General features: G+C 40.5%; 1 protein-coding gene across 8 annotated transcripts in view; it reads right to left on the bottom strand.

Moving 5' to 3' along the window:
* Positions 1–15,914, bottom strand: part of CNTNAP2 (contactin associated protein 2) — a 568,010-nt gene that overhangs the window by 235,428 nt on the left and 316,668 nt on the right. For all 8 annotated transcript variants that reach the window (XM_085539942.1, XM_015854925.3, XM_085539944.1 and 5 more), the window contains one exon: positions 1,946–2,117. In XM_085539942.1, the coding sequence (XP_085396068.1) occupies positions 1,946–2,117 (172 nt within the window). The remainder of the gene's footprint in view (positions 1–1,945; positions 2,118–15,914) is intronic.

The following is a 15,914-nucleotide window of genomic DNA, read 5'->3' as shown; positions in this document are numbered from 1 at the left end:
TCACAATGTATTCATTGTATATTTAGCATGTATCATTGTATTACAATATATGAACTATTTAAATACAGCATATACTGTAAAAGTATATATGTATATGAATTTCACTTTGAAAATAAAATGCTTGACATAGACAGAGCTTCTATTTTTCAAAATCACATTGCATTTCTCTGATTCTGATAAACCCACATTGTCAGGTATTTTTAATAACACTGTAATACATTGAAAAGGCTAATTCTGAATAGCTTCAATTTGATGATGGAGTTAATGCCAGTGCCTATCGGGCTAAGTAGGATCAATACTAACTACTCCGTGAGCTGAATTTTATTCACTTCAAGAAAAGCAGAGACTAAATTAGGTGTACCTTCACATCCTTTCCTCCAATTATCCACAAGAAATCAAAGATTCAAAATAAGATTAATCAATTCAAACTATCAAATGCTAACATCGTGAGGCCTTTCTAGTGTTAGTATGGTAGAAGACAATATATTCTTCTCTTTGACTTCAACCCTTCATCTATTTCCCCTTTTTGCAATGATTTTCAACTCTCAACACACGCATAAGAAGCAATGATCCAAAGTGTCCTGACGTGCCAAACCCAAGTCATTGCCAACCCACAAAGTACACTTTTTAAACATTAAACTGCTGTACCCATTCTGACTGGGATGAGATTATGTAGTTATTGATCAGTGGCAGCCAGTACAGTACTGGTTCTTTGCTGTTGTGGATAAGCACTTTAGAATACACCACTAATTTCATACTCCACTATTTTGACCACTGTGAAGAGGTTTTGAACAGAAATATGGTTCTCCCTCCACAGAACCCTGTCTCCCAGTCTAAACTGGGGATGGCCAAAATACAGGGAGAGGACTGACCAAAGGGATATTGCAATCTCACATGACACCATACTTAGTAAGTAATACCTCAAGAAGAGGAGGAGAAAGGAGGGATATTCATGGTTATATGGTATCTGCTGATGATATCTGGAGTCAGATAATTCGTGGAATTCCCACTATTGGAGATACTTATAATTAGAATGTAAATGACGTTGAGCAACATGTTGTAGTTTTGAAGTTAGTCTCACTTTGAGCAAAAGCTAGACCACATGAACTCCTGATGCTTCTTGTAACCTAAATTATTCTAGGTACTATTCTATTCTTCAGTCTTGTGATCTTTGTTTCTTTCAAAAGAAAATTATTTAAAAAGTCACGTTCAACTTTCCATCAGACTTGCAATTATTTCAAACTTAGGTAATTTTCATGAGAATCTGAGTTGAGTCACTTACTCCTTTCCTGTCTGTCCTCATCCATTTTAATTAATAGTTTTAGATTCATTAAAGAACAAGAACTTGTAAATTAGAAGAATGAGAAGTCAACATAAGTTTAATTAGTAAATCTCAAAGTAAAAGCCTGCTGCTGTGTTAAGATTTTGAAATTATTGAGTCACTTCTCAATTACTCTTCTCAGTTTGGTGGGAAATAAAACAGGAAAATACAAATGAACCAGAACAACTAAATGTTATTTTAATCAAGTTTATGCATAAGTTTATGCTCAGATAATAAATGCAAGCACACACACTTATTTTAGTTCTCCAAGGAATTCATTGATACCAGAAGGCAATGGAGCCAGGAAACAACTTCTGGCTGCAAAATGATCAATACCACATCTACTTGAGAAACTTCTAAGATGAGTGACTTTTTGGATAGTTTTCTTTATTCAAGGCAGTCATATTATTGACATGTGAACTGAATTTGGCTTACTATAACTTTTCACTCCCTCTGCTTGAGAAAGTAGAAACTGGAGATGCAATTTCCCACCAAGCACTGCAAAATCCATAACCTAAAGCCATCATCTATATCTTCCAAGTATCTTTCAGTATCGCTGTATACTTTTAGAATATGCAGGATGTATATCATTATTAGAGTATTAGTGATGTTTCTGTGACTTACCTGTCAATAATAGCACACATATCAATGCTGACATTGGCAAAGCTTCCCAGTTGGCCTTGCTCTACTGCTTGCAAATCCACCAGCTGATCATCCACATGAATAAACTGCATACACCCTTGAAACGAATGGTGAAATGGTGAGTGATCTGAGTCATTCATCTGTAGAGGAAACCCTGGAAAGAAGCAGAAGAAATAGCAATATTACCTTGACAGACTGATAATCAAAACAAACGTTTTATAGACAAGAGGAAAAGTCAAAATGGGGTATAGTTCTTAGATTTCATTGCAATGCTGTTAAGTCACTGGAACTACCAGCAAGAACTTATATAGTCTCTCTGTTGATTCTTACATTATTATTATTATTTTTTAAATACTTAGTAGAAGTCCTCTGCTACTTTTCTTCACTCCCATCCCAATATCATTGTTTCTCATTAATCCTCATTTTAAAATCAGTTTAAGGGAACTGATAAATATTAATCCTTTTAGCATATTTTAAGGATCACATTGCTGTTTCTCATTATATTTTTATGTCATGTATTTCAACTTCCCATACAATAAATACTTGCACTCAAAACTTTCTACAAACCTAGAACTAGCCCTACCTAGAAGTAGCCACTCCTACTTCTGAAAAAATCTGAGAGCATTATGTAGAATTTTCATTTTTGCTCTGAACATATTTATATGCCAATCTTCATAAGGGTTACTTATAAGAGATGAGAATAAATTAGATTCTTGATTCAAGTTAAAGGCTAAGGGAGGTAGAGACTGTTTATATATCATTGCTTAGCTGAATATCCTTTACAGGAGAATGGATTAGTTTTCCTGAGAAAAATATCCTGGAAAAGACAATGCAGTGCCTTATCCACTACTCACAAATATTTAACCATAGTTGGCCTCAACATATTAATTTAAACAGAATGTTTAAGTAAAGAGTAAGAAAAAAGACATGGGCTATCTGACAGGCATGTTCACCAAGGTCATAGAATCATAGAATTACCCAGGTTGGAAAAGACCTTGAAGTTCATCAAGTTCAGCCACAGCCTAACTGTAGTACCCTAACTCTTAACAACCCTGTGCTAAATCATATCCCTGAGCACCACATCCAAACGGCTCTTAAACACATCCAGGGATGGAGATTCAACCACCTCCCTGGGGAGCCTATTCCAGTACTCAACTATGCTTTCTGTAAAGAAGTGAGTCCTAATATCCAACCTAAACTTGCCCTGGCGCAACTTGAGGCCATTTCCCCTAATACTGTCACCTGTCACCAGTGGGAAGAGACTTGACCTGCTCTCACTGTAAGCACCTTTCAGGTACTGGAAGAGGGCGATAAGGTCTCTCCTCAGCCTTCTTTTCCCCAGACTAAACAGTACAGCTTCCTTAGCCTCTCCTTATAGGGTTGATTCTCCAAGCCCTTCACAAGCCTCATTGCCCTTCTCTGCAGCCTAGATCAGCTTGAACTGTAGCCCATGCCCTCCACTGCTACATCATCATGGTGGCAGCTATGCCCTGCCAAGCAACATGGACTGGCCTTGGGACACTGGGAGGGTGCGGTGCATTGAAGACAAATAATATGACAGAGTGCTTAGTTTGCAAGGAAATTATGTTATTTTTCAAAGATTACAGTTCAAAAAGACACTGTATGCAGAAACATGCTGACAAATTCTACATATTTTACAAGTATTACAAATTCTTTGTAATGACAAAATAGTGGAAAGTCAGCCTCCTCAACAAAATATTTTTAGAAAGTTAAAACTCAAATGGTCTCCATTTTAAACACAAGTTACATGATAGAAAATCTGACTGTAAAAATCAAAACTATTGTTTCCCCACTGTGAGTTTATTAAGCAATGTATGGAAAGAATGACAGATTAAATGTGTTCTGATAAAAAAACATTGTTCTAAATTCAGTTTATCTCACTAGGCTAAGAGCCAGGTGAACTGAAGAAACAGTAAAAAAATATATCGATTGATTTGGAGAGTAAAGCTGATAATTTTAAATTTTATGCTTTGGCAATGTATGAAAATAACAGTAGCATCAGTTGTAGCTCTACTTGCAATTTTCATTAGGGGCACTGATAACAAATACAGTGAGACTGAGGTAATGGCTTCATTGGTGTCATGAAAGGTACAACTAAATTTCTATTAAGCAGTAAAAAGCAATTGAAGCAATTTAACCTATATGTCAATATATCTAGTATAGCTACTGATGGTACTACAGTGATGAGTGGAAAAGGGGCTTACAAAATTAATAAATGATGGTGTAATTAATACTCACGTTTGATAAAATATCATTGCATCTGGCACCAAGAAGACTAGTATGCAAAATACTTAAAAACCGATATGCAAATTTTCATCAAACTAGTGAATTTCACAAAGCGTAAGGGAGTGAATCATCACCAGTTCTAGGAGTTCATTAAAAGTATAGATGTTGATTATGGAGTCATCATTTACTTTTCAGAAGTAGGGTGCCTAAGTTGGTAAAATGCTAGAAACACTTGCAGAGCAAAATAAAATCCTTTATGGAATCAAAAGGGGAATTTGGGCATGTCATTTGTGTTTTGTTGGAAAAAATCAATAATAATGAATCAACTCATAAAGCTTGGCCAAAATTTTCTACCCACAGTTGGATTCCTGATCTGTTTTGTCTTCTTTGGAAATACGATTCTCAGCCAGACATTCTTCTCAGCTGCTTAAGAGGCTTTGTTGCAAGTACATACAACACTGTGATGAGCAGTTTAAAAGGCAGTAATGGATAAAATATAATGGCTGCTATTCCATTCCATCAGACTGGACAGAGCTGACATCCATCAAGTCGGGGCTAAAGCTGTTGTGACAGCTTTGCTTGTTAATTCTGCTTTAGGGGCCCAGAAAAGGGGAGACGTCTGGGTGGGACATCTCTCAGATACATCTGCTGGGGTTGCTGTATGAAGAAAACAAGCTTCTGTCACTTGCTCAGCATTTTTCAGGTAGAGCATGCAAAGCTATTTGCAAGCTGGAGTGGGATGCCTGCTGTTAATGATTCTTGAATTGAGATAAAAATTTCTGAGAGATACTGTGGAACAATGAAACACCTACAGTGAAGAGCATCATGTAAATACTTTCATAGCGTGCATTGGCTGTTATTGCTTGTATTAAGACCTGCAGGCCCAGGACAACCATACAAAATGTCTGCACAGATAAATACATTGCATCTTCTTTTAGGAGACAGAACAAGGGGAAACGGGCAGAAACTGGAGTATAGGAAATTCTGCATGAATGTGCGCAAGAACTTCTTTACAGTGAGGGTGACAGAGCACTGGAACAGGCTGCCCAGTGAGGTTATGGAGTCTCCTTCTCTGGAGATATTCAAGACCCACCTGGACGCCTACCTGTGCGACTTGGTGTAGGGAACATGCTTTGGCAGGGGGGTTGGACTCAATGATCTCAGGAGGTCCCTCCCAATCCCTACGATTCTGTGATTCTGTGATTCTTTTAGTTCAGTTTCTTAGGTTAGCTGCAGGTTGACATATTTTAGAGAACACCATTAAATCTTTGGAGTAAAACATTTTGAAAGCAAACCTATTAAGGGCAATAGAATGAACTTATAATGCCCACGGTTAAAAAGGAGGGAAGTGAGTCTGTAAATTGCTCTCCAAAAGGCCTGTCATCTCTAATTCTGCAGCTGGAGGCCTGCAAATCAATCATTCTATTAACTGTAATGAACTTAAGTTTAAAGTTATATCCACATCAATTTTAATATAGCAGAATCAGTTTTGTTGTCTTCAATTCTATATTGACTCAATGTACATTAATAAATATGTTATGCAGAAAGTGCAACAGCATTATACATACATAATTAACCTAAAATATATAAAATTTTAAAGAAAGTACTTCTGTTCATTAAACTACTCAATGCATTAAATAAAGGTACAGTACGTACACATGTAAAAAGTAATTTCTAGAAGGAGTGCATTCAGAATTTGATAGATTCACCAAGTTAGAGATTTTTTGTCTGTTTATACCTAGTTAATGAATGAACAGTTAGTTATTTAGTTAAGACAAAGTTAAAATACCATCTACTTAAATTTAAGATGACAAGCCGAAGAAATCTGTGCTGTAGTTGATATCATACATTACAAAATATGTATTCTTCAAAAATCTAAACTTCCTTGTGGGGAGAAATAAACCACTGAGTTTTGGTGCAAGTCTTTCCTGAAGAGTTCTAATCTGGGATATGAGTTCTGTCCCAGTTCGATATTATTTTAATACAGTTATAAAGTATGTAGTGCTCTCCTTTCTGTCCCTTTCAAATCCATTTTTGTTCTATAGTTGTACTCAGGATTTTACTACAAACATGTTGTTTTAGAGTAAATTTGTCAATTAAACAATGACCTTGAAACTGCTTTAAAGAAGAAGTTGAAAGACTGTTAAAAAAATTATCATACTGTTGCATGCTGTGAATTATATTTATATTTATACCAGCTGCATCATTAGACAAACAGATTTCATGATGTAGTAGATTTATGTCACCCTAATAGAGGAACACGTTTCAGAAAAATATAAGTAAAAGGACAAGGCCCTTAGGTCTATTTTTATTTTTATTTTTTTAATTGGAGGTGAATAGTTAGGCTGAGTTTTAAGACCAAAATACAAAGAAACCCAAAGTTCTGGAAGAACTGGAGAGTAAAGATTCATCTAGCATTGAGTTATTTACTTCATTCTGACTATGGGATATATTTTATCACCTTGTGCTACAGTGAAAAACATTTACTTTCTTCATTAGGGCAATGAAAGTATGGCAGGTGTGAGGAAAAAAGTAAATACCATGAGTACAATAAAGAACAAACATACTACCAAAGGGTGGATGATAGACTGTAATAAGTCTTGCACTATTTAATGCAAATAATAATTTAAAAGCATACTGAATTTGGGAATGCAAGCTTGCCATCAGTACGTAGTATGTTGACTCAGTAACAAATCAAGTGAAGAGAATGGTATGAAAAGACTTCAGAAACCCCCCTGCACTTATTTGTGAAGTGTCTTGTTCCACTTTGGAGGAAGATAAGTAGATTTAAAGGGATGTGAATCTTTTTTCTGTCTGCTGAGCTGTACCTCCCCTAGTCAGCAGAGGTCACTACCACAATAGAATCATTCAAGACTCATCAATTTATTGAGAACTTTCTTAACAACAACCAACATCCTATTTGGAAGTAAAATTGGGTAATTTGCTAATTAATAAATGTTACAGGTAATGTAACATTAGGAAACAGCTACTACAAAGAGTACAAGAATAAAAGATCAGGAGAATAAAACAGAGAATGAGACAGACAGATATACAAGATAGTTCACTACTGCTTATTCCAGCATCAAGTGCTGATCTTCAGTAGTGTTGGGTATTCCAAGGTTGTGTTGTTCAGTTGGTGATGACTTAAAGATGACAGTACAAACTCTAACTTATAGCCCAAAGTGGTCAAGCCTGCACTTTTGGAGTGACAGTTTTTGGCTTCAGGATCTCAGCAGGAAGTCCTTTGTTCCCATTTTCCAGGCAAGGAAGCAGGGAGATGCCAGCTTGTATCTTACCTTCACAGGATACAATGGCATCATCTCCAAGATTCCTGTATCAAGCTGAAAATGTTTGCTTACAGATCAAGTCTTCACTTCCAGGCCATCCCATTCAAAGGCAAATAACTCCAAAGAAATACTTGAAAATATAAAACACAAAAAGAGATGTTGATTGCCTCATGATGATTTGAGGCATTCCTTACCAGTCTCAGAAAATGAAGAAAACTTATTTGTAGAACACGTAAACAAGGAACAAGTTTGCTGATGTTTCTTTGTAGCTTAAAATGGCTTCTTAGTCTAGTTTTCAAGATGAAGTAAATCATGAGAATCTGTGTATGTGAAAAAATGTGGAAAACTTAGAAAGACTAAAGATTTGGGTATCCCTAAGTAACTGCTGAATTAACAGCTTGGTTTCCACACAGACTGACAGAGAAGCAGATAAATATATACCAGTTTCATAAGGAAAGCCATGATGAAGGAAAGAAAATCTTGGCTTTCACATTACAAGACCCTGGAGATTCCACTTGTGGTGGTGCACTTTTTAAATTTCATAATATTCTGGGAAATACTTCTTAAGAATTTACAGTTAGTCTCACCACACACTTTGCCTGAATGTGAAAACTTCAGCAGTCCACTCAAGTGAAGGAGAATGTAGTTTGTGTTTCAAAGACAGAGACCTAATAGATCAGAGCTTTGACAAGAAACACAGAAAAAATGAGAAAGGACAATTTAGCCTTGAGATTTAGCTTTTGCTGATTGGAGAGTAAAGAACTAATCTTTGTACATTGCCAGCATATTAGGACCAGAACACCTTTCAACTAACCACAAGGAATAAATATTTCTTTAGTAGTCAGACAATATTTTGCAAGATTCATCTTTTCATTGTGGTGTATTTGATGTGTCTGCACAGTTAAGCATGGTAACTGGTAGTTTTGGTACTGCATGTACCACGTGGAAGTGAAAAGTCAGTTATACTAATTTAGCTGAATATAGTACGCCAATGTTACTTTTGAGTTATTTTGATACTTTGTCACGGGTTACTTAGATTTACCTATGCCCGTGACAGGGGAAGCCACCCCACGCCCCCCCCCCGGGGCCCGGAAAGGAGGGGGAAAAGGGGAGTGGGATAAAACAGTGACAATCTAAGGAGGAAAAACTTATTTTACTAAACATGATATCGAAATACAAGATAACACAATATAATATAATTAAGGCTAACAAAATCGAACGAAACAGAGAGAGAGTCTCCGAAAACCGAGAGGCCTACTGTGAACTCTAGGCGACACGGCTGGAACGCTTCCCACTCTCTGAGAAGTTCGAGAGAAGAAGGAGGGCACTCCAGCCTGGGAACGAGATTATATAGAGTCCTGGTCCCGTGACTTATTGTTACTCCTGTTGTTCTCTGGGATATGTAGTCTTCTTCTGTGGACTGCACATTCAACAGAAGTATCCATACTTGACATGATGTTATGATGTGGAATACTGATAGCAAAATTACAAAATTACAAAACCATGACATTCCACCCCTTATTCTACATTATTACATCATGGTTAATATATACATATATATACATATATATACACGTATGTAAAATTGTGATAGCTAAATAGTAGAATTGCATGTAACATAACTAAATGTACAACTATAATAACTAAAATACACTACACATGCAAACATATATATATATATATAGATACATAAAATTATTGACTGCACTCCCCCAGCATCAAATTCCCTTGTGGCACACATTGAACATCCCCATCCTTCTGCATTACCCACCAAGTGCACCCAGGTCCCTGGGCAAAGACAGTTCCACGGATAGGTTTGCCCTTTCCAGAAGCTGGAAGGACCCAAACAGCTTTTCCCAACATGTTCTTTACATGTATAACAGGGACCTTATCTCCTTCTACAGTGTGTAGGGGGCTAGATTGACTAGGACCATCACGATTGACAGATCCTCTAGTATTGACCAACCAAGTGGCTTCTGCCAGATTCTTCTCCCAGTGCTTAAATGTTCCACCACCCATTGCTTTCAACATAGTTTTCAACAACCCATTATATCGTTCAATTTTACCAGAAGCTGGTGCATGGTAGGGAATATGATAAATCCACTCAATGCCATGATCTTTGGCCCAAGTATTTATAAGAGAATTTTTGAAATGTGTCCCATTATCAGATTCAATTCTTTCTGGGGTGCCATGTCGCCACAGGACTTGTTTCTCAAGACCTAATATGGTGTTTCGAGCAGTTGCATGGGGTACTGCGTATGTTTCAAGCCACCCAGTGGTTGCCTCTACCATAGTGAGTACATAACACTTACCACTGCGAGATCGTGGCAAGGTGATATAATCAACCTGCCACGCCTCCCCATATTTATACTTTTGCCATCGCCCTTCCTCCCAGAGAGGTTTCATCCTTCTGGCTTGTTTAATTATGGCACATGTTTCACAATCATGAATAATCTGCGCAATAGCGTCCATGGTTAAGTCCACCCCTCGGTCTCTGGCCCACTTATATGTTGCGTCTCTTCCTTGATGGCCTGAGGTCTCATGAGCCCATCGAGCTAGAAATAATTCACCCTTATTCTGCCAGTCCAAGTCAATTTGAGCCACCTCAATTTTGGCAGCTTTATCTACCTGATGGTTGTTTTGTTGTTCTTCAGTAGCTCGACTTTTGGGCACATGTGCATCCACATGACGCACCTTTACAACCATATTCTTTGTTCGGGAAGCAATGTCCTTCCATAGTTCAGCGGCCCAAACAGATTTTCCCCTCCGTTGCCAGTTATTTTGTTCCCACCGCTGTAACCACCCCCATAAGGCATTTGCCACCATCCATGAGTCAGTATAAAGATACAGCATTGGCCACCTCTCCCGTTCAGCAACATCTAAGGCCAGCTGGACAGCTTTTACCTCTGCAAACTGACTTGATTCTCCCTTACCTTCAGTGGCCTCTGCAACCTGTCGTGTGGGGCTCCACACAGCAGCTTTCCATTTGCGATGCTTCCCTACAATGCGACATGATCCGTCAGTGAATAGGGCATATTTCTTTTCATTTTCTGGTAATTCGTTGTATGGTGGGGCCTCTTTAGCACGTGATACCTCTTCTGCTGGTGATGTTCCAAACTTTTTATCTTCAGGCCAGTCCATGATTACCTCTAGGATTCCTGGACGATTGAGGTTTCCCATTCGCGCTCGCTGTGTAATCAGCGTAATCCACTTGCTCCAGGTGACATCGGTAGCATGATGGGTGGAGGGAACCTGTCCTTTGAACATCCAGTTCAGCACTGGCAGTCGAGGTGCCAAAAGGAGCTGTGTTTCAGTCCCGACTACTTCGGAAGCAGCCCGAACCCCCTCATACGCGGCTAAGATCTCCTTCTCAGTTGGAGTGTAGCACTCTTCAGACCCCTTATATGATCGACTCCAGAATCCCAGGGGTCGGCCTCGGGTCTCTCCTGAGGCTCTTTGCCACAAACTCCAAGTGGGGCCTTTCTCTCCAGCAGCAGTATAGAGGATGTTCTTTACATCCTGTCCAGTCCGTACTGGCCCCAGGGCTACAGCACGGGCTATCTCTTGTTTAATCTGTTCAAAAGCCTGCTGCTGCTCAGGGCCCCATGCAAAATCATTCTTCTTCCGCGTTACCTGATAAAGGGGGCTTACAATGAGGCTGTAGTTTGGAATGTGCATCCTCCAAAAGCCCACTGCACCCAGGAAAGATTGTGTCTCTTTCTTGCTAGTTGGTGGAGACATGGCAGTGATTTTGTCGATCACATCTGCTGGGATGTGACGACGTCCATCCTGCCACTTTATACCTAAGAACTGAATTTCCTGGGCAGGTCCTTTTACTTTGCTTCGCTTAATAGCAAAGCCAGCTTGTAGAAGAATCCGGATTATCTGCTCTCCTTTTGTGAAAACTTCTTCTGCTGTATCACCCCACACAACAATGTCATCAATGTACTGCAGGTGTTCAGGAGCACCACCCTGTTCCAGTACAGTTTGAACCAACCCATGGCAAATGGTTGGGCTGTGTTTCCACCCCTGGGGCAAACGGTTCCAAGTATACTGAATGCCCCTCCAGGTGAAGGCAAACTGTGGCTTGCATTCTGCGGCCAAAGGAATAGAAAAGAAGGCATTGGCAATGTCAATGGTGGCATACCATTTGGCTGCTTTTGACTCCAGCTCGTACTGGAGTTCCAACATGTCCGGCACAGCAGCGCTCAATGGGGGTGTGACCTCATTCAGGCCACGGTAGTCTACTGTCAGCCTCCATTCTCCACTGGCTTTACGCACTGGCCATATGGGGCTGTTAAAAGGTGAGTGAGTTTTACTGATCACTCCCTGATTCTCCAACTGGCGAATCAAATCATGAATGGGGAGCAAGGAATCCCTGTTGGTGCGATACTGCCGTCTGTGCACTGTCTTTGTAGCAATCGGTACCTGCTGCTCTTTTACTCGTAGAAGCCCCACAACAGACGGGTCCTCTGACAGGCCAGGCAAAACAGACAGCTGCTTAATGTTGTCCATGTCTACAGCAGCTATCCCAAAGGCCCATCGATACCCCTTAGGATCCTTGAAATGCCCCCTTCTGAGGTAATCAATACCCAGTATACATGGAGCCCCTGGGCCAGTCACAATAGGATGTTTTTGCCAGTCTTTGCCAGTGAGGCTTATTTCAGCCTCCAGCACAGTCAATTCTTGAGAGCCCCCAGTCACTCCAGAAATATGGATTGATTCTGTCCCTTCATGACTGGAGGGCATTAGGGTGCACTGTGCACCGGTATCCACCAGCGCCTTATATTCCTGTGGTTCTGATGTGCCAGGCCATCGAATCCACACAGTCCAATAAACTCTATTATCCCTTTCCCTCCCCTGACTGAGGGCAGGGCCCCTCTATTGGTTACCTGTGATGACTGGAGCAACTCCACTGGTGGTTGGTATGTCTAGTAGTTCTTTCACCCGTGCTCGTAGTGCAGACGTGGGCTGATCATGCCACTTCCTCATGTCTTCTCCACGGTCACGTAGGTAGCGCCACATGGAAACACGCGGTGCAATCGTACTGTTGTTCTTTGCTCGAGCTGGGAAGCGTGTGCGTTTAACAGCTGAGACTTTTGATGATGCAGGTGGGGAGTAGGACTGGACTAGTTTGATCAGATCCTTCATTAGACCTGGTGGCCCGTACGAGGATTGACCTTCATCAGTTGTTTCTGATACTATTACGGGATCATTACAATTAGTTGATGGAAACAATTTCTTGCACATTTCATCTACTCGGTTTTCTAGCCGTGAGATGGCAGAAACTGCGGCATGCAGTTGGGGGAGCTGCTGATCGATGGTTTGAAGCATTATAATCAGCTCAACAACTCGGGGCCATCTGTCCACGAATCCTTTAGATCCTGATACCAATGACTGTGCAATTCTTTCTGGTGCTGTACTTGTGATTTTCTGCCACATGTCAGGATCGGCCCTCACTCTCTCAGGGTCAAGTTCGCTTGGATCAGGGCTGTACAACATTTTCGCCATGGCCAATTCCCTCAGGCGCTGAATACCTTTTTGGACGGTATTCCAACTATCAAATTTAGGCTTCAAAGCATCCTTATAGGGGTACCTTTCTCTCACGGCTTCTAACAGCCGCAACCAGAGAGTAGCAGCTCCATCCGAACATCTGCTAATCCCTCTGTCGATACCTGCATCTTGGGCAATGCTTCCTAGTTGGCGAGCTTCATTACCATCTAGAGACAAGCTGTTGGCCCCGTTGTCCCAGCAGCGAAGCAACCAAGCAAGGATACCTTCATCTTGACGCCGTGTAAACTCCTTTCTTGAGCCTTGGATTTCAGTCAGCTTCAGAGGTCGACAATAGGTGATTTCCTCCTCATCATCAGTCTCTTCTTCATGCCTCTTGGTTTTTGCCTTTGCTTTTTTCGGTACTGCTCCATGCCCGGCACCTGGGTCTTCTGCTGCCCCCCCCCTGTGCTTCTCCTTCTTTTCGTTCTAGACGCGTGGACACCCGTTTCCATTTCTTGCCTTCCACAGGGGCAACTGATATTGCTACTGATGCCTCCTGTGACTGATCAGAATTAACTTGGGCTTGAATCTCAGATCGGAAACTCTCTCTCTCCAGAATAGTATGATACAAAGCACGGTATGCATAAGCCAAACCCCACATAAGGTTTACCTCCTTAGATCTCTGACCCAAATACTCACTTAATTTCTTAGGGTCCCTTAGGTGTTCAAGAGTGAAATCCCATGACACTGCGGGTCCCCATGCTTCTAAGACTTTTCCTAAACCTTTCCATATTCCCTGCCAGTCATCATTCTCTGGTTCTGGAGGAGACTTCCGCATAGAACGAATGCATAGGAACATATATGCATGCATTGATAGTGATAACATGAATGCAACTATGAACCCTATCTCAGTTATTGAAAAGCGTGTGGAAATCTGAGAGTACAACCTAAATAAAAAGGGTTTTTTTAGCCTGTACAATGAATTAAACATGGTGGTGTTTGTAAAATTGCCTGTTCCATCTGGGATGCAAGTATTTGTAAAATTGCCTGTTCCATCTGGGATGCAAGTGTTAGTAAGATTCACAATTGCATCTGAGGTGTAGATGCCAAAATTCTGACCATACCACATCTCGTAAAAGTACCAGGCAGGTGTCTCCATCAGTATCCACCTTATTAGGCTATATATCTGCACAATTCCACAACACCAAATTATGGTGTTAATAGTTGACCAATACTTTAAGAAGATCATAATTGCTTTCAATCCCTTAAACAGAGCAACTGGGATGAAGAGTGGATTCATAGCTGGCAGGCTCTGTAAAAGTCAGAGCTAGCTAGCTTTGCTCTAAGGGAGAAAGAAATCCCTTTGTTTTCTACACAAAAGTTAGATAGCAATGATGAGAATGTGCAGCAGCCCTTAATGTTGACAATTTGTCTGGTATTTCAAGGTCACGTTCTCCGTGAGCAGCTACGGAAAGATAACACTCCGAACACTCCCGTAACGAAGCTCTTTAAGAGCAAAGAGAGACTTGTTCTAAAAGCTAAAAAGCATTGCCCGCATTCTCCACCAAAAAAAATCTGTCACGGGTTACTTAGATTTACCTATGCCCGTGACAGGGGAAGCCACCCCACGCCCCCCCCCCGGGGCCCGGAAAGGAGGGGGAAAAGGGGAGTGGGATAAAACAGTGACAATCTAAGGAGGAAAAACTTATTTTACTAAATATGATATCGAAATACAAGATAACACAATATAATATAATTAAGGCTAACAAAATCGAACGAAACAGAGAGAGAGTCTCCGAAAACCGAGAGGCCTACTGTGAACTCTAGGCGACACGGCTGGAACGCTTCCCACTCTCTGAGAAGTTCGAGAGAAGAAGGAGGGCACTCCAGCCTGGGAACGAGATTATATAGAGTCCTGGTCCCGTGACTTATTGTTACTCCTGTTGTTCTCTGGGATATGTAGTCTTCTTCTGTGGACTGCACATTCAACAGAAGTATCCATACTTGACATGATGTTATGATGTGGAATACTGATAGCAAAATTACAAAATTACAAAACCATGACATACTTTTAAAGTCTTATGGGCAAAAGGTAACATAATATCTGTGTCCTGAGCCAAGAACTAGTTATCAGTCTAATAGTCCAAAATGATCTCATTAATGCAGAGACACTTCATTGGTAATCACAGAATCATAGAATGGCCTGGCTTGAAAAGGATCATAATGATCATCCAGTTTCATGCCCCTTGATGTGTGCAGGTTTGCCAACCAACAGACAGGCCACCCAGAGCCACATTCAGCCTGACCTTGAATGCCTCCAGAGTTGGGGAATCCACTACATCCTTGAGCAACCTGTTCCAGCATATCACTACCCTCTGTGGGAAAAGCTTCAACTAATACCTAACCCAAACCTTGCCTAATATTACCTAGTATATTTGTGTTGTATTTTTTTATTTAAAAAAAAAAAAAAAAAAAAAAGTCAGGTACCAATTCTGCTCTCTGGTCATATGTTAGTTCTGCCTCTAGGTCCTAAGGCTGACCATTTCAGTCTTCCTTCAGTATCATGTTGGAGGAAATTAACAATGGGATTTTCTTCAGTATTGGGTCTCTTCAGGACTAGTTTTATACATTTTATCATCCCAATCTCATTTGTCTTCAGCAAATCCCACTGAAAGTTTGAAAACTGCACAACAGCATAACTTAATCACAGAGCAGCTGTTGTGTACATAAGAACACTGTCTGTTCTTTTCTGTCCCAGGCACTCACCAAGCTGAAGCTCAGCCAGGTCAGACCCTTGTCAGGGAGGCAACTGCAAGCAGTAACTGAGCTACAGCCAGCTCAGGGCAAAGTGGACTCAGGTGAGTCCTGAGACTTTTCTCTCAGGCCGACACAAAGCATGTAGCTTGTTATTATTAACTGGGGAA

This window comes from Coturnix japonica, chromosome 2 (genome assembly GCF_054131305.1).
Source record: "Coturnix japonica strain WE chromosome 2, WE-NBRP24, whole genome shotgun sequence".
Lineage (NCBI taxonomy): Eukaryota > Metazoa > Chordata > Aves > Galliformes > Phasianidae > Coturnix > Coturnix japonica.
The sequence above is the reverse complement of the archived record's forward strand: the minus strand, read 5'-3'. Positions and strand labels throughout refer to the sequence as shown.